Source organism: Schistocerca cancellata, chromosome 4, assembly GCF_023864275.1.
Source record: "Schistocerca cancellata isolate TAMUIC-IGC-003103 chromosome 4, iqSchCanc2.1, whole genome shotgun sequence".
Classification (NCBI taxonomy): Eukaryota; Metazoa; Arthropoda; class Insecta; order Orthoptera; family Acrididae; genus Schistocerca; species Schistocerca cancellata.
The window spans coordinates 716258545-716284313 of record NC_064629.1 but is presented as its reverse complement, the minus strand read 5'-3'; the positions used below and the strand labels follow the sequence as shown (position 1 = coordinate 716284313).

At 40.9% G+C, this 25769-nt stretch overlaps 1 protein-coding gene across 6 annotated transcripts in view; it reads right to left on the bottom strand.

Moving 5' to 3' along the window:
- Positions 1–719: 719 nt before the first annotated feature.
- Positions 720–25769, bottom strand: part of LOC126183726 (serine-rich adhesin for platelets-like) — a 44710-nt gene continuing 19660 nt past the window's right edge. For 3 of the 6 annotated variants that reach the window (XM_049925922.1, XM_049925923.1, XM_049925920.1), the window contains 3 exons: positions 18313–18373; positions 12887–13049; positions 720–4925 (listed from right to left, as the gene is read on the bottom strand). In XM_049925922.1, the coding sequence (XP_049781879.1) occupies positions 1258–4899 (3642 nt within the window). In that variant the 5' untranslated portion in view covers positions 4900–4925; positions 12887–13049; positions 18313–18373 and the 3' untranslated portion in view covers positions 720–1257. Of the gene's footprint in view, positions 4926–12165; positions 12245–12886; positions 13050–18312; positions 18374–25769 lie in introns of all 6 variants that reach the window. The other 3 variants (XM_049925926.1, XM_049925921.1, XM_049925924.1) reach the window with 2 other exon arrangements.

Genomic DNA, 25769 nt, shown 5'->3' with positions numbered 1-25769 from the left:
CATGAAGAGATGTGTGTCCCAGTTTATGCCAGGTACCATCGAACGCTGCAGTCAAATCTCTGTTACCATGATTTTCCATTACTGCCTCTTCCACAGCGTTCTTCATAGATTCTGTACAGACATCTTCTACTTTAGACCCTATTAATTTATTATAGGTCGTAAACTTGGTTGGGGGATTTGGAAGATTCATGATGCCACAGAAAATTGCACCTGCAGTAGCACCCTGACCAACTGAACGCAAGGAATAAACAAATCTAATGTTGTGTTCGTAGATTTTGCTACCATTTTCTTCAGTTGCAGTTACTGCAACACTGTTCCAAAAGGTGGTCATGTATGAACACTTATCACATTTCAGTTGTATTTCACTAGCAAGTCCTACGTGCTTTATTATGGAGAGTTCCAGACCAACTTCACTACAATGAATACATCTTACACAGTTTGAAAAAATTCCTTTGAGAACCGACATATCAAATATTTCATTCACATCCGATTCACCCATAAAACATTCATAGTTTTCACTCATTGAACCAAGCTTCTTCTGTGAAGTATTTTCTTTCCCGCTTTGACTGCTATGGGCAGGTGTACTTGAGAGGTTAGGTTCACTCACTTGGTTATCGTCTTTATTGTTTACAGTAATAATAAGTCAAGCACGACATGTATTGGGGGTCAGAGAGAGGAATGTATTAGGTTATTCACAGACTGCCTTAGAAACACAGACGGGGACTTTATTGAAAATGTATTTAACGTATTCTTTACGACATATACAATTCTAAAATTGTCATAGAATTCTTTTTCAGTCTACATCTTTGGTATAATAGTCAATATTACTAAAAAGTAGGAACAATTAAAATCCTGGTATATGATACACTTGCTAGACACAATATTCATACAGTCCATGGACAATCACGACGTTGGGTCCTGAAATTGGCGATGGTCACATTGCGTGTAACCACCACCAGAATGCTGCCCACCAAAGAGCCATGTGTGTTATTCCTAGCACCGGTATTCTTTCTGGCATCTCCAACATTGTCTTCATTTCTGTTGTCACCCTCCTCGGTAGCACCAGCATCCCCAACACTGTTTTCATTACTATGGTCCTGAGTAGCTTCAGCAGTGTTGTCCCCAACACCATCTACATTTCTGTTGCCACTGTAATCCATGTCACCATCACCATCCTCACTTACATTCTATCCAGTATTGCTGACTGCATCAGTAACATCTCCATTGTTGACAGCCGGAGCAATATTGGCTGCATTACTAGTAGCATTGACGATTAGGTATCTGATAAACTCGCCAGACGCCTCCGCCATATACTCTAATTTCCATCTGCTTATAAAGATGGCCATCTGGCAAACCATTCCAATGTCGCACAGTGCTTACCAAAGCATGGACAGCCACAACATCAGGGTCATACAGTTCTTCATAGTACGGCCCTGCATAACCTCCACCATAAGGCTGTTCAACAAATTCCCAAGGATTATTATACTGAGAGCCATCAATTAACTCAGGTTCACTGGCATCTCCAACATTGTCTTCTTTTCTGTTCCCATCATCCCCGGCAGCATTGGCATCCCCAGTACCATCTTCAGTACCACGGCCATCACCGCATTTACTAGCACTGGTGTCCTGAACACTGCCTTCAGTACTGTGGCCACCAATGACTTCAGTGTCGGTGTCCTCAACACCGTCATCATTACCTTGGGCATCAACTTGTTCAGCAGTAGCGTCCCCAACATTGTCTTCTTTTCTGTTCCCATCATCCCCGGCAGCATTGGCATCCCCAGTACCATCTTCAGTACCATGGCCATCACCGCATCTACTAGCACTGGTGTCCTGAACACTGCCTTCAGTACTGTGGCCACCAATGACTTCAGTGTCGGTGTCCTCAACACCGTCATCATTACCTTGGGCATCAACTTGTTCAGCAGTAGCATCCCCAACATTGTCTTCTTTTCTGTTCCCATCATCCCCGGCAGCATTGGCATCCCCAGTACCATCTTCAGTACCATGGCCATCACCGCATCTACTAGCACTGGTGTCCTGAACACTGCCTTCAGTACTGTGGCCACCAATGACTTCAGTGTCGGTGTCCTCAACACTGTCGTCATTACCTTGGGCAACAACTTGTTCAGCAGTAGCGTCCCCAACATTGTCTTCATTAATGTGGCCACCATACCGTTCATCAATTGTGTCCTCAACATCTTCATTTCTGTTGCCACCATAATCCACATCACCATCATCATCCCCACTTACACTGTATCCAGTATTGTTGACTGCATCAGTATCATCTCCCCTGTTGACAGCAAGAGCAGTATTCACTCCATTACTAGTAGCATCCTCAGCAACATCATTTTCTGTGCTGTTATTGTCATATTCATGCTGTGCCTCCATTCTCAGATCTTTCATATGCGATTCATTTCCGGTGTGGTTACTTAGATCTGAGGCCTCGACAATGTTACACTCAACCTCAACCATATTTTCATCTCTGTCTGTCTCATCCCCTTCAGGACCACAACTACCTGCATCTGATTCTGCCTCATTTTGTGAGTACTGTTTTTCAGACAACTCTAATTCACTGTCACTTTCTGAGGTTTCAACTTCTTCCTTTATTTCAATCTCTTCCATAGAGAGAGATACGGAGTCAAAAGTATTCCGTTCACCATCTTGAACTTGTTCTGCACTCCCACACATTAAATTACTCTTGGAGCTGGCACACCCTGTTCTATCATCCACTCTGCCATTTACATTATTCTGATCAGAAACTACAGTATCCACTTCATGTAGGTCCAGGATTTCTTTTGGGCCTCCAGTGGGTGAAGAACTAGTACTAGTAAATGTCCCAGCAGCTGACACCATGATTATGGGCTCAACTGATGACGACGTTGCACCATATTCTGATGCTGACTTTGAGACATTGTCTTCTGTTATACATGTTATTGTGCTGGTACTCTCTTTTGTGTTTGCTTCCAGTTGGGCTGTTTCTCTGATACTTGCTTCAATATGTGCATTATCAGTGCTACCTACTGGTGATGGTGTGTCGTTTGTCTCTTCAGTGAGAGAAGTGCTGTGTGATGTGCTTATGCAGGTCTCAGCAGGCGACAATATGTTTCTGGACTTCGTTGTTAATGTTGTGGTATCACACTGAGGTGCAGACTCAGATATACCACCTCCTTCTACACTGGCTTCTGTATTGGTCTTCTCTTTTATGCTTGCTTCTAGATGGAATCTTCCCATTAAATTCCCATTTGATTGCGTGCCTGCTGCTGCTGGCTGTACTGCATCACCATTGGATAGTGAAACCACATTTAATTCTGCAGACAGTCTACTTTTTAATGCATTCATAATATTAATGCTATATAGTAAACACCCAATAGGTGAATGGCATGTGCAGCTGGACACCAAGTGAGAAACGCCAGCTACCGTATGCTCAAAATTACGGTCACTTAATGTATCACCAACTCTATTAGCACATTTCTGCAGATGTGCTGCCACATCCTGAAGTAAACGCGCAAACACATCAACAGTTTTTCGAAAAGTGTCACCCAACTGTAACTGAGGAGGTGCTGATGCTGACCGTCGACGCAAGTATGGGTGCATTTCTAAATGTGTAAGTGCATGTGCAGGTTGTGAAGTTGCACTGTGTGTCATCTGCAAAGGTGCTGTGGCTACAGAACATGAAGTTGGTGTGACTGACCTACTACTGTGGCTGTTAATCTCTCTGTTTCTGGATGACTGGCCATCTTTAAATACTTCACTCGTCATCTTGAGAGTTGTGATAGTTTCAGAGCTTGTACTGCTGTGCTCTGTAGTTAGTGGTCTGCCTCCATACTGATAATCAGCATCTTTTACTTTGCTGTGAGAAGCACCCACAACAGTTTTTCTTTTTTGGGTACGACTGGCTGCTCTATTTACATCACTATTTCTGATGCTCTTCTCCATATGTTTGTTATGTTTTGCCTTCAAGCCATCACTTGCAACTCTTATTTCATTTCCACTGTTGTTATCTTTTCCTACACAACATGTACAAACTGGCTTCTTATATATTTTACGGCGTTCTCGGCGAAATTCTGAACTCATTTTGTGGGAAGCATCCCACAACTGTCTTCTGCTCTGATGGGTCGAACTCTCCAACAACCCCTGGTCATCATCATGACTCAAGCTGAGCGATGCTACATTCTTCTGATCACTATTATGTAGTTCTTTGCCGTCATGATGAGTAGATTTCTGCAAACATCTTTCACTGCTTCGAGAGTCCATGCTTCCTGTTGTCGAGCGCTCTTGATTTTCTGTGCTGCAACCATTCGAACTCTTAGTAGTTATTTTGACATCTCTGACAGAGTAATTACTGATGCATTTCTTTTTATTGCGATTTGCAACTTTAGCCTGTATACGCTTCTCCACATCCAATGGCTCTAGCACCACTGACACTGTTTTATTTAGAACACTTGCAAGCTGGTCATGTTCGGATTCTTCCTGGTAGTTAGTCGCTGCCTTCTTACTGCTACATGTAACAGCAGAATGCCTTCTTTTCCTGCTGTTTTTGGTCAATTCTATAAAACTTCTGTTAGAATTTGTATTATCATGCTGTGCACTTTGACTGATGTCTGACGCACATCCTCTTGATTCATTCTTCCTACGCTTCTCCATATCAAATGGCTCTAGCACCACTGACACTGTTTTATTTAGAACATTTGTAAGCTGGTCCTCCTTACTGCTATATGTAACATCAGAATGCCTTCTTTTCCTGCTGTTTTTGGTCAATTCTATAAAACTTCTGTTAGAATTTGTATTATCATGCTGTGCACTTTGACTGATGTCTGATGCACATCCTCTTGATTCATTCGTACTCTTGAGTGAACAGCTTTCCCCTCTGCCTCTGCTACTAGATCTGGTTTTCATGCTGGCTATTCACTCTCCGGCAGACACTGTAAAGACAAATTAAATACCAGATTACTGTGTGAGCCAGGAGCACTATAAACAAACAAATCTTAAACCAACTACAACAGATGTCTGTAAACAAAACTCCTGGAACATGCATGAAGTGAGAGGAATTTTTAAAATCAAAAAGGTGTCACATTCATCAAAACAAATCAAGTTTAACAGAACCATGTAATTGTCAAACACATATTTTGTTGCTTAATTTACAAATTAATTCTCTATTATGTCTAGCACAGCACAAATGCAACCTGCAAGTAATAAATAGTGATGCCAGAAAACTCACTCCCTCCCCATTGCCTTTTCACTTTTCAGTGCACTTTCAATACTCCTCTCCTCTGATCAGGAAGAAGCATTAAGGTCTGATACTTCACACATGTACTTATACCGGGTGTCTCAAGAGGAATGGTCAGTATTAAGGGAAATGAAATAAAAAATCAGTTGAAGCAAAAAATTGGGTATGTACATATGCCCTAGTCCGAATGGATTCCGAGACAGCACACATTTAATTTACATTCTTATTTAATTTGAATATTATTCAATACATAGTCAATTTTACACACGTACACATGCAAAACAGTTAGTATATCAAACGTGTTTTAAAACCACCAAATGAAAAAATAACATACACCTCTAAGTATTACCACACACATCTGTTTACAGCTGTTGTACAATTCACAGTAAGTGTTCAAATAGCCTATCATTTCTGCATTCCTGGGAGAACATACTTCGTTGCTTGTCCGAGTGCCTGTGCATGTTCTGTAATGAGAGCGGCAATGTCCATGATGTGACCAAACTGTTCATCTTGCATTTTCATCATTTGTTTATATTCTTCAGACTTCATCGAACCTCACAAACAAAAATCTAATGTTGTAAGGTTTGGTGACCTTGGTGGCCAGTTAATTGTACTACCTCTACCAGTTCAGTGATACGGATAAATGTGGTTGAGATGTTTCCTAAGATGCCAAGTAAAATGTGGAGGGGTTCCATCTTGTTGGAAGTACCCTGCAATCAATGTGGCCAAAGGAACAAAGGAATGAACGTACCATAAATTGCAAGTAGGTCTGCCCAATAACTCGCTTTCCTAAAATGACTGGACTTATCAGCATGTTACGGATCATGCCACATCAAACACAGACCAAAAAACAAAGTTGGATGTTGGTTCCACTGTAGTGTGTGGATTTTCCTGTGACCAGTCATGATTATTACGCATGTTGTTGATTTCGTACCATATAAATGTGGCTTACCAACAGTATTAATGAACAACTACTATTTAATCAGTGACTAAATTCAAGTCATGTGGCACTGACACCAATGTGGAGAATGTGGACATGTTGCAAACATTCGAAGGAGACAGGGCTTCCAAATAGCATATAAGACTGGGCAAACCCTCCAATCGCATCTAAGCCAACCAACTATCAAGAGGGATAAATTCCAGTGATCAGAATATATAAACTTGAATGTCAAAGTTGTGATGCGATATACATAGGCATGACATGTGGGAATTTAAACATGGTACAACAACATATCAGGTGTTGGAAGTACGAAACAAACCATTCCACATTTGCAGAACATTCAAAACACCATAACCACCATCCTACAAACATGGAACAAGAAATCAAACTAATGAGAATATGCAACCATGATAAATATCTTATACAAATGCAAGAAAACTTCCACATTCAGAAAGCCATCGCTGAAAACAAACATGTGATAAATGAGCAAACACACATCACCACACCCTCCCTACTACAATTACTAAAAGAAATGATAAGATAAAAATTGTCCCTCTCACACAAGCAGCCACAAAAAAATAAATCTACTTCATTTACTTCTGGTATGATGGACGTGGAAGAATTATGGGCAAATTTTAAACACATTGTAAATCACACACTGGACAAGTATGTGCCAAAAAAGTGGGTTACGGACGGAAAAGACCCACCGTGGTTTAACAGCGCAATTCAGAGAATGCTCAGGAAGCAAAAGCAGTTGCACTCGCGGTACAAGAAAGATTCGGAGAATGAGGACAGGCAAAAGTTAGTAGAGATCCGTGCTGCTGTAAAAAGAGCGATGCACAAAGCATTCAACCACTACCACCGTCATACCTTAGCAAAAGATCTTGCAGAAAACCCAAGGAAATTCTGGTCTTACATAAAATCGGTAAGCGGGTCGAAGGCTTCCATCCAGTCACCCACTGATCAGTCTGGCCTGGCAACGGAAGACAGCAAAACGAAAGCTGAAATTTTAAATTTAGCATTTGAGAAATCTTTCACGTAGGAGGATCGTAAAAACACACTGCCGTTTGAGTCTCTTACAGATTCCCGTATGGAGGACATAGTGATAGACATCCCTGGGGTTGTGAAGCAGCTGAATGGCTTGAAAATAAATAAATCTCCAGGTCCTGCTGGGATTCCAATTCGGTTTTACAGAGAGTACTCTACTGCATTGGCTCCTTACTTAGCTTGCATTTATCGCAAATCTCTTGCCCAACGTAAAGTCCCGAGAGACTGGAAAAAAGCGCAGGCCTGTATATAAGAAGGGTAGACGGACGGATCCTCAAAATTACAGACCAATATTCTTAACATCAGTTTGTTGCAGGATTCTCAAACATATTTTCAATTCAAATATAATGAATTTCCTTGAGACAGAAGTTGCTGTCCATGCATCAGCATGGCTTTAGAAAGCATCGCTCCTGCGAAACACAACTCGCCCTTTTTTCACATGATGTCTTGCAAACCATGGATGAATGGTATCAGACAGATGCCATATTCCTTGAATTCCAGAAAGAGTTTGACTCCATGCCCCACTGCAGACTCCTAACTAAGGTACGAGCATATGGGATTAGTTCCGAAGTATGTGAGTGGCTCAGAGACTTCTTAAGTAATAGAACCCAGTACGTTGTCCTCAATGATGAGTGTTCATTGGAGGCGAGGGTATCATCTGGAGTGCCCCAGGGAAGTGTGGTAGGTCCACTGTTGTTTTCTATCTGATAAATGATCTTTTGGATAGGGTGGATAGCAATGTGTGGCTGTTTGCTGATGATGCTGTGGTGTATGGGAAGGTGTCATTGTTGAGTGACTGTAGGAGGATACAAGATGACTTGGACAAGATTTGTGATTGGTGTAAAGAATGGCAGCTAACTCTTAATATAGATAAATGTAAATTAATGCAGATGAATAAGAAAAAGAATCCTGTAATGTTTGAATACTCCATTAGTAGTGTAGCGCTTGACACAGTCAAATCAATTAAATATTTGGGTGTAACATTGCAGAGCAATATGAAGCGGGACAAGCAAGTAATGGCAGTTGTGGGGAAGGTGGATAGTCGTCTTCGGTTCATTGGTAGAATTTTGGGAAGATGTGGTTCATCTGTAAAGGAGACTGCTTATAAAACACTAATACGACCTATTCTTGAGCACTGCTCGAGCGTTTGGGATCCCTATCAGGTCGGATTGAGGGAGGACATAGAAGCAATTCAGAGGCGGGCTGCTAGATTTGTTACTGATAGGTTTGATCATCACGCGAGTGTTACAGAAATGCTTCAGGAACTCGGATGGGAGTCTCTAGAGGAAAGGAGGCGTTCTTTTCGTGAATCGCTACTTAGGAAATTTAGAGAACCAACATGGCTGACTGCAGTAAAATTTTACTGCCGCCAACTTACATTTTGCGGAAAGACCTCAAAGATAAGATAGATTAGGGCTTGTACAGAGGCATATAGGCAGTCATTTTTCCCTTGTTCTGTTTGGGAGTGGAACAGGGAGAGAAGATGCTAGTTGTGATACGAGGTACCCTCCGCCATGCACCGTATGGTGGATTGCAGAGTATGTATGTAGATGTAGAAATATCTTACTCACACACACACACACACACACACACACACACACACACACACACACACACACACACACAAAATCGTATTCAATATCTGGCAGTAGCATCTGACAGTCAACAACACAAACCAAAATAAAGCATCAAAACAAGTGTTCAGTTCCTAGTGCTTTGAAATGTGGAAAAAACCCAAAGTGGCAATTTTAAGAAGAGGAATGGCACCAAAAATGGAACAGAAACACAACCTGTAAGTAAAATTTAAAATATTACTATATCGTAGTAAAAATCAACCACCAGAACTGTTTATAACCTATGGGTACATTGCCCAAAATGTAAACTAAATAGTAAACATACGTACATATTACAGGCCACTGAAGATGCCTTGCAGAGAATAAAGGCGAAATGTGTATGGCACAAAAATTTTGTTTCATTCGGCTGTAATCAGATGGTCCAAAAAGTAAAAATTATCAATATACTGTAACAGTAACCATTAAATTAAAATTTACCAAAGAGATTCCTTCACTGACACTTTGATCCCGGCTTCCTCTCAACATCCTACAACCTACAAACTACAAACTTGCAGCATTCCGCCGCATGATCCACTGTCTCCATTCTATCCCTATGTCCCAAGAAGACTGTGACCTGGAACTTAACACAACGAAAACAATGGCCATAAATAATGTTATAACCGCAATATCACTCATAAAATTTTAAGTAAAAAGGTGAAGAAGCACGCCAGGTCCCTACTGTCCCCAATGAAAAACACAGCAAAACGGGAAAAGCAATGGTGCAGATTACCTTTTACAGGGAAAACATCAAAAAGGATAAGTAACATCTTGAAGGCAAAGGGTTTCTCTGTGTTTTTCTATGTCCCTCAGACAATAGGTAGTTTCTTGTTCAATGCTAAAGACAAACAACCAGCCATTAAAAAAAAAAAAGAGGGTTTATAAAATCACATGCCACAAGTGTCAGTCTTGCTACATTGGACAGAAAGGAGATCAACCTATACCAGGCTTAAAGAATACCACATAAGCTGGAGATTGAGGAAGCCTGATTCAGTCCTTGCAGAACATTACCGGAACAATAACCACAAATACACAATAGATGTGCAAGTCTTACACACAGAGGAATAGGGGGCCAAACTCAACCAACTAGAAATTTTAGAAATTAAAAGACAGATGTGTATATCCGCACACCTATTGTTAAACAAGCAAACCCAATTGAATTATTCAGCTCTTTTAGATGAGATCACAACCCCAGGATAGAAGCAAAACTTTGGGCCACAGTCCATCATAGTTAAAAAGTGCTTGGCTGATGCATAACTTTAGTCCTGTCATTGTAGTGTAATTGCTGAATTGTGTAATAATGTATGTAATTTGTTAAAAATGATCATTGACATAATTGTACATTAAGCTATGTATCGATACCTTAAGAAGTTGAGATGATTATCTTTGTCTTGTGAACATGTTTATCTGTGCATGAACATGTTTATCTGTGCATTATCATCTTTTGGAATCAGTAACATACTTCAAAATGGACTTATAAACCGAAATCTAGGTTGTGCAGTAACATTGATGATAAAATTGTGAAACAAGGCCAAAAACAGTGTTTGTTTAGTTAATTTACAATGTTTCACCAAGAACTCACAGTTGATTCAACTAAAATTACATAAATGCTTACTTCATAAATACTCTAACTTGGGTGATTAATTACTTTCGGGATAGTAAAACCTCAGTTTCATGGTGACGCTGTGTTTTGCTAAGACCCATAAATAAATTAAAAGTTCCTAGAATAAATAAAGAAGAAAATGATGAATAAAACTTCTTCATAGATCAATGATTCAGTCATAATAAAGTGTGTTAGTGTCGTATCAGAAACAATTTCACATATCATAAATACGTCATATCAAAGTAGTGTTTTAACTAAGATTAAAAATTTCAAAATCAAAACTATCGTATAAAAAGGGCAATACGTATGAAGTGGGAAGCTATCGATAAATAGCCTTGTTACCTGTATTTTCTTAAGTAAGAGAGACACTCATGAAACAAATCCACAAACTACCTTGAAAAATTCAACCTCTCGTCTGTAAATCAACACAGTTTTTTTGCAGAGACATAAGCACAGAGTCAGCTACTATTCATTTCATTGAAAATATTGTTACAAGACTAGACAGAAACAACAGTACACTACGAATAAATCTGGACTTATTGAAGGTGTTTGATACTGCCCAACATGATATCTTGCTAGATAAATTAGAAGGTATTGGTATACGAGGGATAACCAAGAAAAGGTTTCAGTCATATCTCCAAAACAGGAGACAGGTAGTAGAAATTACATCAACAAACATTACACACCAAAGTATTGTGTATGGATCTGATATTCACACTGTAAGACCTATCATTTCTTATTTACATAAATGATATCAAGATTTTGATCAATGGCACTCCTAACTCTTTGCTGATGACACAAATGTAGTTGTAACTAGTAAAAAATAGGTATTCCAATATCTACAACCAGAGTTTCGGAATATGTGGGAAACTGGTTGGAAAAGGATGAATTAATCTTAAATCTTTCAAAAAAAAAATGATCATATTCACTGCAGAAAAACAAAATCATATCACGATCTGGACCTCAAAACACAAAACAAACAAATTGAGAGGGTAGCTGTAACCTAATTTTTAGGTGTCCATGCTGATAAAAATTTAGACTGTTCATGGCATTGCACCAATGCATTCATCATGTAGGCACTCATTCTAAGAACAGAGACATGGGTGTTTATAGTGACATATGTGGTGCAACAGTGATGAAAAGTTTCCGAGTTTTCACAGAAACTCAACTGCAGAGTCATTCCTTCTGTATCCAGTGGCTCAGTACAAAAAATTGTTATGTTTTTGTGATAATGAACAGGGCATCCCTATATCCAAGATGTTACAAACTAAGATTTAGGTACTGAACAGTTAGTTACCGCAACACGATTAAACAATATCTAGTGCCTACAAGATGCATTGAAAAGATTAAAGACAAGTTGGCTCTGAGCACTATGGGACTTAACATCTGAGATCATGAGTCCCCTAGAACTTAGAACTACTTAAACCTAACTAACCTAAGGACATCACACACATCCATGCCCGAGGCAGGATTCGAACCTGCGACCATAGCGGTCGTGCGGTTCCAGACTGAAGCGCCTAGAACCTCTCGGCCACCACGGCCGGCGGATTAAAGACAAGTACAAACAATAATAACATAAGTGTGTGTGCCAAAGAGCAAAAAGATTATATCACAAACAATACAATGGTATCAGTTGTGACAGATAATAATTACAATGTATTAGCTGAAGAAGAAGCTGACAGCCAACAAATAAATTCTGCAGATTATAATTTAACTTCCGCTGCACTATACACACCTCTGTGCAGAAAGTCAAGAGAATGTCTTCAAGTAATAAACAAATGAATATAAGAATGAGTTGTGATGATTGGTGACATCTGAAAAAATAAATAAATAAATATAATACATCATATATGGTGGTAGGAACTGAGTGCACCTATGACTGAAATGACAAAAAACAGAAACTCACTCAGAGAATTATCTAAGAATAATACTTTCATAATCATGGGTGGAAGTAATGATGCATACTGAAAGGAGGGTAGACATGCGACACAGTGATTAAAACTACACAACTTGATCTTAAATTGCCCAACATCACAAGTAATACCATGCCTCACAGATATGACCTGCAGGATGACTCAGTCAAATTTGGAGCTTGCAAAAATATACAGATAGTTGCAAAAAAAAATATGCAAGGCCTATCATAATGTAACATTCTTTGAGCTTTCCATTTCAGGAGAAGTGTTTATGAAACACAGACAACATAACAACAACACTGGGAAGTCATATATTGGCAAAATTAATGCACAAAGATGACTTCATTGCAATAAATACAGCCCCATTGCATAACTGGTTGACCAAACCTGAAACACCGAACTCAGAAATTGATTGTGTTGAAACTTGTGCAACTATCAAAAAACACAGGAATACAACAGAAGAGACACTTTTAGGTGATAAAACAAAAATGATAGATACATATACAGAAAAAAGGCATCCACAGTGAGATGATAAAAATTTACCAGAAACATCTGAAGGAAGCTTCTTTTATATGCTTAGGTGAACACTGAGAGCAGTGATGTGTTGGCAGTTAACACTATCCTCATCAATCACTAAAATATCCTCTGTACATGGTGGGCTATGCATTTCTGTCAGAAGTAACATGAGACACTGCTGCTTAAAATCCTGGGAAAAGAAAACAAAACTTCAAAATTTCAGCTATGGAAATAACTTCACTAAAAACAATTACAATTTGCCTGTACAGAAGCCCAAATGAGATCTTAACTTACATTCTTGCAGAAACTAAGACAGTGCAGTATATAACCTTAAAGCTAATAAGAAAAATCTAATGGTGTGCGACGATTAATTCAATTTCCAGGAAAACTCAAACAAAAAAATGTAAATACGACAGCGGGCACATTTAGGCGCCACGTCCCACCATGATCATCAACGGCACCTACCTTCCGACACCGCATCACTTGCACCAATGGCACAACGCCTCTACGTCACCGACTTGTTGTCAGGCACACCCTTTCTCGTCGACACCGGCGCTGATGTCAGCATTATCCCAGCCAAGCATGGGGGTAACACGCTTTCTCCTGCTAACCTCGCACTGATTGCTGCAAATCACTGTTATATCGCAGTCCTCGGCTCCATCAAGATTTCGCTTTGTCTGTCTCTGGGCATGACATATCCTAGGACCTTCCACGTCATCAACATAGATGAACCTGTGATCGGGTTGGACTTTCTACACCAATACAAGCTTTGGCCGGACCTACAGGCTGCTACGCTCCACCACGCATCTGCTTCTACTGTTCTGTGCTTGAACAAGTGCAGCACATCTTTACTCTCCGGTTCCTTGGCCACGCTTTCCACATGTGCTTCTCTGCTCGAAGATATTATGGCTCACCTATCTGATTAATCAGAGATCCGCAAGCAGATAACCGGACTATGCACTCATAATGCGGAGTTACGATCCCGCATTGCTACCGCCTCCGCTGAATTGGCTTATGCACGGATTACCTTAGGCTGCCTCTCTGCAGAGCCGCTCCTGTCAATGGAGCCTCTCTCTCCTACTGTGTCTTCGCTCTGCTTTGCTCCTGTGACAAGCTGCACCTTTCCTGCTCCTGGTTCCGTGCGGATGCAATTGGACCTGCAGGACACTCCCGCCCCCGCTTTGCGAGATCCTTCGTATCACATGGCTGTCACACCATGCCCACTGTCGCCGTCTCTCGCCAAGGCCCTGTCTACATCACTATGGCCCGGCTCAGAGGCTCATGTTCCTGCTTCACAGTATCACTCGCTTTCCGTGGCTACAGCGCTGCGTGCTCAGCCGTCACCTACTGCCAATGCCTTGTACACGCCATCCTAGCACATCAAGGTCAGTCAATCACTGCCGCTCCTGCCACCTCCCCTCCCCCCCCCCCCCCCCATCTCGTCCCACCACACATGCCTCCCTTTGCATGTCTAGGCAATCAGCAACGGAACCTGCCACCTAATCCACATCACGGATACGTCATACGTCACAAAACTCAATGTCTTCACACTTCGAAATTGTTGCGAGCAAAAGAGATAGTTCAGGATTTACTGGCTTCGAATGTGCTCCGACCATTGGACAGCAACTGGTCCTTTCCTCTCCACCTGGTGCCTAAGAAAGACGGATCGCTACACATGTGCAGCAACTACAGGTACCTTAATGCTAGGACTATTATAGACAACTATCCAATTCCTCATATCCAGGATTTCACGCAGTTACTACATGGATCGAAGTTCTTTTCTGTCTTGGACTGTTCGAAGGCATATCACCAAATTCCACTGCACCCGCCGGACATTCCAAAAACAGCGATCATTATGCCTTTTGGACTTTTCAAATTCTGCTTCATGCCCTTTGGTCTAAAAAATGCTGCACAGACATGGCAATGCTTCATTTATTCGATTTTGCTACCACTTCCTTTCGCTTTTTCCTATTAGGACGACATACTTATCTTTTGTTCATCTACGGAAGAACACCAATTTCACCTTGACGCAGTTCGTGCAGCTCTTGTGGCCAACGGTGTGGTTGTCAATCATGACAAACTGCAGCTCTGTTCCATATCTGTTACTTTCTTTGGACATATGGCTTCAGCCGAGTGCCTCCGCCCTACTGACTTGCAAATTGCAAACATCCTCGCTCTACCTCTCCCCGAGGATTATGCACAACTAAGCCGTTTCCTATGGATGGTGAACTTTTATCGGTGACACATACCTTGGGCTGCCTCCATCCAGTCGGCTCTAACCGACGCCCTCTCCAGTAAAAATACAACCGGAAAGCGTAAACTGGACTGGACTAGGCCGATGCTGGATGCTTTCAACAATTTAAAATTGGCCATCACATAGGTTATCACTCTTGCTCACCCTGACCCCCAAGGCGCAGATTTTTATCACTACTGACACTAGAGATTGGCAGTAGGTGCTGTCCTTGAACAGCACACTGCAGACTCAATGCAGCTGCTCCCTTTCTTCTAAAAAAAAAAAAATAAAAAATAAAAAAAAAAAAATCTTACAAGGAGTCAGTGTAAATGGTTGGCCTTCGACCGTGAGCTCCTCGTGGTTTATGAGGCAGTCAAATATTTCATAAGCAATGTCTAAGGACGCGCTTTCACCATCTACTAGGACCATAAACCTCTTGTTGACGTGATCCGCAACCCAGCAAAAGATCTCCCATCGTACCACTTCCGGCACATGGACTTTATTTGCCAACATACTTCGGACACTTGTTACATACGCGGTGCAGAAAACAGTTGCCAACTACCTCTACCACATTTCGATGATCTCCGCCCCATCGAACTTAGATGAACTGGCGTTGCTTCAGGCTGAAGATGCGGACACAACGTCTGCTCTCAGATGACGGATCTTCGCTTGTCATCAAACCTATTGTCCTGCACAGGTCGTCAACTCCTATCATCTGTGACGTTTCTACTGGTTCGCCCTGCCCCTTGTTGCCTTCCCCCCTTCGGCATGGGATTTGCGGCGCGTTACATAATCTTGCCCACCCTGGAACACGGGCAATGACACAACTCGTAACCAAATGTTTGTCTGGCCGGGTGTGCGGAGCGATTGCCGCACATGGTCACGCACATGCGTTCTTTGTCAACAGAGCAAGGTGAGCAGACATGCTCAACTGCCTTTAGAGCAGTTTGACGTCCCCAGGGGCCGCCTGCGCCACATGCATAATGACGTGGTTGGTCCTCTTCCCCCGTCCGAGGGATACAAATACATAATTGTCATGATTGACTGCATCACCCATTGGCGGTACCCCTGGTGGACATTGCAGCTGAGACAATTGCTCGCGCATTCATTTAGGCATGGGTGGCTAGATTTGGTTGCCCCCTGTCACTTACCACGGACCAGGCCAACCAATTTGAGTCGTCGCTTTTCACTCACCTGTGCGAGTTGTGTGGGGTCGCGAAATTTCACATGACTGTATATCATCTGCAGGCCAATGGACTAGTGGAGCAATGGCACAGAGTGCTAAAAGCTGTACTCATGTTCCACAGTGGGCTTTGGTCTGAGGCTCTGCAGTGGGTATTGCTGGGAATCCGCTCCACACACAAGAAGGACCTCAATGCTTCATTGGAAGAGGTCCTGTATGGTGAATCGCTCATGCTGCCAGCCGAATTCATTGAGAACACTTCTCTGACAGATGCTACTGACCTGCCGGCCCTTGTTGAATGAGTGCGTGCTCAAGTGGCCTGCCTTTGCCCGTCTCTAACTCGCGCTCACACCACGCCACAGGTGTTAGTTCACAAGGACCTTAAATCATGCAATTTTGTCATGCTACGAGATGACACTGTTCATGCAGCTCTGCAACCTCCATACTCCGACCCACACTGTGTATTATGCCGCGGGGGTCAATAAATTTGTGATTCTGCTCAATGGCCACCCGAGTACAGTTTCAGTACAATGTTTAAGGCTTGCGTGGTTCCTAACGGAGCCACTTCTCGCTGCTCCCTGCCGACCTGTCTCATCCGAGCCTCACACTTCGTGTGCCCGACACTGCCTCACCCCCCACGCTGGCATGAAGATTTTTTGTGGACGTGTGCTAGCTCCGCCCCGCCGTGCTCCGCACTATCAGGGGGGGAGGGGGGAGGGGGAGGGGAGAGGAAGGAAAGGGGGGGGGGGGCAGGCTCTGTGACGTATCTGATGTGAAGCGACTGTTCTTTGACTATGCTCTTTGGTTTTATCTTCTTGTCTATGTTTTAGCACTACGTTCAACAGCCATCTTTCTGTATTCGCTCTATTAAGTGATGAAATAAATGTCGTTTCGATTCTAAAAACATGATGATATGGTTCAATGCCACGTAAAACCCACATATGTACTAACTATTATGAAACTGCATTCCCACTGAAGGAACACGGGCTATGGTATTATAATAAAAACAAGTCTTGGATACCAGCTGCAATTAATATTTCAAGGAAAAAAAGAAAAACCTATATTGTATTAAGGACACTGTGGGTGTGTGATGAACTTCACGCTTACCGCAGAAAATACAAGCGATATTTTAATAGTTGTCACAAAAGCAAAAATGAAGGAAAATGACCTTTACATGCCACAAGACAAAAGCTACATCAAAAATTGTGAAACAACAGACAAGTAATGTCACTACCAGAAATGCCAATATCAAGCTATGTCAAGATGAAGAGAAAATAACTGATACAAAGAATATTGCAAATATCCTCACCAACTATTAACAAATATATGTACGGAACTAATCAATAAGATTAACCCAAGTAACCAAAATGCTATGGCACCATCATTCAAGATCAACAACCCTGCTACCTCATTGCATCTGTACCAAATGAATAAAAGAGAAATTTTTACTGTCATAAAAACCTTAAAAATGAAATAGGCATCTGGAGTATATGGTATACCTGATAAAATAATAAAAAGATGTAGTGGAATCACTGTAAAACCACTGACATTTATGCAATAGTTTACTGATGTCAAGGACTTCTCTTCCTATCAAAAAATTGCAAAATTGAAACTAATATTTAAAAAAAGTAAAAACAGAAGAAGTTGTCAATTACAGGACAATTGCCCCATTGTCCTGCTTCTCAAAAAATTTTGAGTAGGTCTTCCACAACAGACTGACATGCTTTATGCAAAAATACCAAATTCTGTCCATAGCACAACACAGGTTTAATGTGAAATGCCAACCAACATTGCTACCTATGAATTTCTGAGTGAAATTTACCTGAAAGTGGACAATGGTGAATATATTATTGGAGGATGCCTCGGCTTGTTAGCATTCAGTATTACAGATCATGAGGCACTACTACAGAAATTAAATGAACTAGGCATAAGAGGCACACCTAATGTTAGGTCATGTCATACCATTGCAGACACAATCAAATAGTGGAAATACAACACACTGCATGCAACAAAATTACAGACCAACACTCAGCTTACCAAGAGATGAAATATATTGTTCCCAAGCATCAGTCGGATGTTCCTCCTGTATGTAAGTGACCTACAAACAAACAGAAATTTCAAAATATTTATCAGTTCGCTGATAACACAAGCTTCCTCATCAGTGAAAAAACAGGAAACTTAATACAAGAAAACATAAAAAAGGCTATGGTCAGCATAGCAAAATGATTCACACACAACAAGCTAGTGAGAAATGAATAAAAAAACTCTACTGTATGAATAATGATCTGCGTTAGTTTTGAAACTGACAACATACCTTTTTTATAGTAATTACACTATTTGATATTCAGAAACAGTGCATGGGTGAAATATTTAGCTGTTGAAATAGTTGTTTGGAGAGTGTTAGCCTTAAACTGTTGGTAATTATCCTCGTTTTTGTTTAGTGAGGATGGTTTCCAGATTTGTATTATTATTACACCAGGAGAGGTCATAGGTAATAGCAAAATGAATGTAATCAAAGTAGACAATTCTGCTACATTATCTGTTACATACAGTACTAATTTCACACAACACAAAGGAAGCAGAGCTTAACATGTCAGTAAGATAGAGGATGTTTGATTCATTTACTTGTCAATGTGGTCTTGTGGGTACATAGAATTTATAGTAAGATGATGGACATCATTTAAGACAATAATGCTTATGTCACTATAATACATCAATCATTACTTACAGCTACAACAGATTTCTGGTAGATTATCTTTAGTACTGCTTCAGTTGTTACAATGGTTATGGTTTCCATGTGTAATATTTGTACATTACTATTGGTACTGCCACATTATTATTTATCAAAAAAACTCTTTCTGGCTACAAAAGAAGTGGTCAATTAGATACACCTTTACTGTGCCTTTGAATCCTGAAATGCTGTTAACTGATTGTATGTCATTTGGTAATTTTCTTAATATCTTTTTGTTCAAGTTGCAGAACTCCATTTTGGCATAAGTTAGTTTCCGTTCTGTGTATATGGAGATCCATTTTTTGCCTTAGATGAGGGTGTGTACAGCTTAATTTTTGGGTATGAGTGCAGGATTTTCAATTGCATACTGCTTTACGAATACTACTGTTTCGGGCATCGTCTATCATCAGATGACCTGCGCAATGCAACATCTGTACAAACCTTTGGCAAAAAAGACTTTCAACTTACAACACATGAAGTTATTGTATTCACATTAAGAACAGAAATACTGACATGACCTTAACAGTTGACAGTGTTTATGTTATATCAAGGCATCATACTCATGTCACATTGTGGAGGTCATCTGATGATGGGTGGCACCCGAAACACATTCCAAAAATAAAGAAGTTCCATTAACATCTAGTAACTACTATTTTAGACCTATAGGCTTTTTTAGAATCAAAATAAATGTCATTAAAAATGGCCACACACCTCATGCACAACTTTCAGTCATACTTGCAGAAAAAACAGAAACAAAGAAAGAATGAAAGAATTGGAAGAATCATGCAAGGTATAACATACACAGAAAATCTTGCAAATCAATTTGCAAAGAACTGCAAATCATTCTACTTCCATGCCAACAGATATATACAAGGTGTTCAGAGATTCCTGTTACAAACTTCTAGAATTTGTATAGGAAGATAGTGGACAATAACTGAACAGGAACCCATGCCTGGAAATGTAATGTTTCTATGCTATAACCATTTGAAAACATGTTGGTAGCGCAACCACTTTTACAAATAATTTATTAAGCATGACCCAGTAAATGACTATTTTTACATTTCCACTCATTAATAGCCAAAGAAATTCCTCATGCACTCGTTGGTGGGTTCCCTTCATTGTGATGCAGTATGGCCTCTTCCAACTTGGGTGTGCAGTGCCTTGGAGTATCAGACACACGCCTGCTGATGGTAAAGCTACCCATTCTCGAAGCTACTGCACAACTGTGGCAATGAGGGTATGCAATGGAGTCGGATCTTGTGCAGAACAATCTTGATAAAAGCAACAAGCAGCTTTTCCATTACTGTGAGCTTAGCCATTCAGAAGGATCATGTCAGTGTATTCTGCAAATGTGTGCTCATGTTGATTAACCCTCACAGACACATGACAGGCTCGAACCAGGTGAGAGGTAGGATAGACATCACAAATGACATCAGCTGATCTGACATAACCACCCTAAATCCTGCCTACCCTGGAGCATACCTACTTAGCAAACATGTTTTCACACACCTGTAGCACAGAAACTGTATGTTTCTATACAAAATATTATCTGCTCACTCCCCTCGACAAGCCATAGAGGTTTGTAACTGGAAATTCCTAACACCCTGTGTATCCATAGTATTCATATAGCAGTATGTTATTGAAAATCCCGCAATGTTCCTAAAAAATGAAGATGTACATACCGATAATACAGGGCAAAAAAAGACTGATCACCATATGCATGAAACAAAACCTAAGCTCTTCCAAAATGCAGTCCTGCGTCTTGGAAAAAAGATATTTAGAAAATTACCAAATAACATACAGTCAGCAAGCAGCACTGCAGGATTTAAAGCTACAGTAAAGGCATAGCTAACTGACCACTTGCGTAGTTTAAATGAGTTTTTTGATAAATAATGATGTACCAATACCGTCAATGTACCAATATTATGCACTGAAACCATAGCAGCAGTGTAAGGACTGAACGAATACTAAAATAATGTACCAATACTAACAATAATGTACCAATAATCTGTACTATAGACTGGTGTAATAAATTATGTGTAAGAGTGACAGAAATATTACTGTGTTAAACGATGGCCAAGATCTTACCCTACATTCTATGCACCCACAAGATCCATACATAAATAAATAAATAAAGCAAACATCCTCTATCTTACTAATGAGCTACGCTCTGCTTGCTTTGCATTGTTTGTAATTTGTACTGAGTGTAGTAACAATGTAGCGAGAATTGTCTACTATATTACATCGATTTTTCCATGATCTATGGCCTCTCCTGGTGACATAATAAGACAAACTTGAAAACCATCTTCACCACACAAAAACAAGAATAATTATTAACAGTTCAAGACTGACACTCTCCAAACAATAATTTCAACAGCCAAATATTTCACCCACGCCATGAATATATATACTAAACAGTGTAATTTATATGAAAAGGCACAGAAATGAACTAACATACATTTAGGGTACTAAAGTGTACAACAAACTTCCGGCACACGTAAAATAAATTAAAAAAATGTCTTCATTTAAAGAAGTAGTATTCAAATTTTTAATGACTATCTGCTAACTGCTATTATACAGTTTACAATAAACTTGCACCACCACCACCACCACCACCACCACCACCACCACTGTATTTTATTTTTTGTCCAACCCAGGACATATTTTTGTGTTTACTTAAAAGTCTCAACAGTTTACTAGAACATTAAACTTCATTTACTCAGTTGTATTTTTCAGCAGACTTCTTTTTCAGAAATGATTTGTGTTCAGTATACACTGAATAACCAGTTTCTAAGGTAGAAACATCTCAATCACTTAGAACTATTCTGAATGCATTTTCATTCCCCACTATCTTGTATCGTTAGTGTCACCAGCAGTAAAAACTAATCTTTCCTTCCAGTCCGTATTTTTGCACACTGCAAAAGATACTGAGTCAAAGTTTCAGCAGTTCAACTTGATTTCCTTCCTCCAGACTGAAATATCCTATAAGAATTCGAATGAGTTTTCCTTCACTTCTGTTTGAGCTATCCATTGTTTATGTTGCACAATGTTTTCCGAAGAAGGTAATGCTTAATCAAATACTGTACAAATAGCAAAGTAGCTTTAACAATAATTGCCTTGGTTTTAGTTCTAGTAGATGAAAATTTTGGGCCACTTAACATTTTAACCACTTTAGATATCTGTTCTATTTTGGAAGTGTGTTTGTGATTGACTGATTGATATGCCATATAACAATACAAATTGTATGGAGGTTGTCAATTGTGTCTTATGAACTGAAACATACACGGGTTCTTACAATATACACTCCTGGAAATTGAAATAAGAACACCGTGAATTCATTGTCCCAGGAAGGCGAAACTTTATTGACACATTCCTGGGGTCAGATACATCACATGATCACACTGACAGAACCACAGGCACATAGACACAGGCAACAGAGCATGCACAATGTCGGCACTAGTACAGTGTATATCCACCTTTCGCAGCAATGCAGGCTGCTATTCTCCCATGGAGACGATCGTAGAGATGCTGGATGTAGTCCTGTGGAACGGCTTGCCATGCCATTTCCACCTGGCGCCTCAGTTGGACCGGCGTTCGTGCTGGACGTGCAGACCGCGTGAGACGACGCTTCATCCAGTCCCAAACATGCTCAGTGGGGGACAGATCCGGAGATCTTGCTGGCCAGGGTAGTTGACTTACACCTTCTAGAGCACGTTGGGTGGCACGGGATACATGAGGACGTGCATTGTCCTGTTGGAACAGCAAGTTCCCTTGCCGGTCTAGGAATGGTAGAACGATGGGTTCGATGACGGTTTGGTTGTACCGTGCACTATTCAGTGTCCCCTCGACGATCACCAGTGGTGTACGGCCAGTGTAGGAGATCGCTCCCCACACCATGATGCCGGGTGTTGGCCCTGTGTGCCTCGGTCGTATGCAGTCCTGATTGTGGCGCCAACCTGCACGGCGCCAAACACGCATACGACCATCATTGGCACCAAGGCAGAAGCGACTCTCATCGCTGAAGACGACTCGTCTCCATTCGTCCCTCCATTCACGCCTGTCGCGACACCACTGGAGGCGGGCTGCACGATGTTGGGGCGTGAGCGGAAGACGGCCTAACGGTGTGCGGGACCGTAGCCCAGCTTCATGGAGACGGTTGCGAATGGTCCTCACCGATACCCCAGGAGCAACAGTGTCCCTAATTTGCTGGGAAGTGGCGGTGCGGTCCCCTACGGCACTGCGTAGGATCCTACGGTCTTGGCGTGCATCCGTGCGACGCTGCGGTCCGGTCCCAGGTCGACGGGCACGTGCACCTTCCGCCGACCACTGGCGACAACATCGATGTACTGTGGAGACCTCACGCCCCACGTGTTGAGCAATTCGGCGGTACGTCCACCCGGCCTCCCGCATGCCCACTATACGCCCTCGCTCAAAGTCCGTCAACTGCACATACCGTTCACGTCCACGCTGTCGCGGCATGCTACCAGTGTTAAAGACTGCGATGGAGCTCCGTATGCCACGGCAAACTGGCTGACACTGACGGCGGCGGTGCACAAATGCTGCGCAGCTAGCGCCATTCGACGGCCAACACCGCGGTTCCTGGTGTGTCCGCTGTGCCGTGCGTGTGATCATTGCTTGTACAGCCCTCTCTCAGTGTCCGGAGCAAGTATGGTGGGTCTGACACACCGGTGTCAATGTGTTCTTTTTTCCATTTCCAGGAGTGTATATACTATGCCATATGCTGTCACTTTATATAGTCCTATGTGGTATTTGTGTCCACTAAATAACTATCTACAATTATTCTAAATTCTCATTTACTTTGTAACAACTTTTGCCTAATAAATATGTCTTTAGCTTTTGGCTAAAGATAAGAAGTTCATTTACACCTTTCATTTCCTGTGGCAGCCTGTTGTACAGTTTGAGGCCACTATATAGCATACTGTTCTGTGTTTTGGACTTGGTTTTCCCGTTTAGGTATAAGTAATGGTTGGATCTAGTTTCATTGTCATGTATTGAGATGTTTGTAGAATACAGATGAATATTTTTCCTTACATACATTACAGTCTAGAAAATGCATTCACATAGGATAGCCAGAATTTCTGGTTTTTTGAATGAGACAGTACAATGGGCCCTATTGCTGCTATTTGTTATTATCTGTACAGCTCTCTTCTGTACCTTGAAGACAGACTGAATATTCTGATCACTTGTTCCCCAAAACATGATTTCTTAACTAATGATTGAATGTGGTATGTATCTAAAATATTTCATTTTGAGGCATTATATATTGCACACTAAGTGCAAGTATTCGTAGAGCATAACATGCTGCATCTAACAGTGCACACTAAGTGCAAGTATTCATAGAGCATAACATGCTGTATCTAACAGTGAATGAAGTGTCTTTAGCAGCACACTCCAGATCAGAATTCCCTAAAGAAAAGCCTCTTTATGTTTGGTGAAGCAGTAGCAGTAATAGCCGGTTTTGTGTGGACATTAGTATCACCCTTTCCTTTATGGGCAACAGAAAATCCTGCAGTACATAGTGTGCAACAAACACCTCTGTTGTTACTGTCACTGTAAAATTTCCAAAATTTGCATTCTTGTTGCCAGTTAACAAGAAACACACACTTTCTTTTGAGCATTGCCAAATAATAAACAAAAAACAAACATGTATAAAGTGACCACAAATGTGCAGATGTGTTACAGTACTTCACACACGAAAACAACAAACCCACTGCCCTTGTTGTGTTGCCAAATGACTAACAGTAAATTGAAAAGTTATTGGTAGCCACGCCTCACCATCAAAATCAGTTCTAGCTCCAAGGTCAGCTAACAGAGCATGGGCATAAGAGAATGTTTGTAAATGAGATATCAAACATATAACTTATGTCTAAAATTTTAAAAAAATCCTGACCAGTCATGAAATTCTCAAACCCTGGTCATTACGTGGGATGATACTAAAAAATCAGGACTGTTCAAGCTAACCCCAGTAATATGGTAACCTCGCTACTATGATAATGTTTCTGAATTTGATAAATGATTTTTCATAGTTGCACTTACACATTTTCATCTTGTTGGGCTTGTGTTTGACAACAAGGATTCAACTTTATTTGAATCTGCTGTGAATCTCCTCCTCCTCCTCCTCCTCCTCCTCTCACAGTAATATCTTAACACCGTTAAGCAACATGGTGATTTGATCCCATCTTCCACATCACAAACAGTCTAGCATATATTTTATAACAATTCTGAAGTAGTGTCAAACATCTTCCACAGTCCCCTTTTTGGGCTAAATGTTTGCTGTTAACCGCAGAGATAGTTTGAAAGGATATGATATCACTTGAATATGTAATAAGCAATAAGGTTCTGGGTCAATTTAACATGGAATGATCATACTGATTTTGCTGTGGGAACTTCACATACCAGATGGAGATTTATTGAGAGTCCTATACAATAGTAATTCACTCGTGAAGGAATCATCAATTCTTGGGTAGTTTTCATCAGTCAAGGACCCTCGTTCAGTTGTATTAATGTAGGCAATAAAGAAGACTGAAATAAGATGTAATCATTTCATCAAAGATTTGTTTAATCAGTGTAACACAAATGCCCAATAAACTCCAGTGGGAAATAATATGAGAAGGACATTGTGTAACACAGCCAGCCTTAGTCTCAAAATCATGAGACCACATTCAATAAACATATTACCTTCTGTAACATTTATCTTGTGTAAAGATCACAACAGGAAAGAGAGAGAAATCTGAGCTTAAAC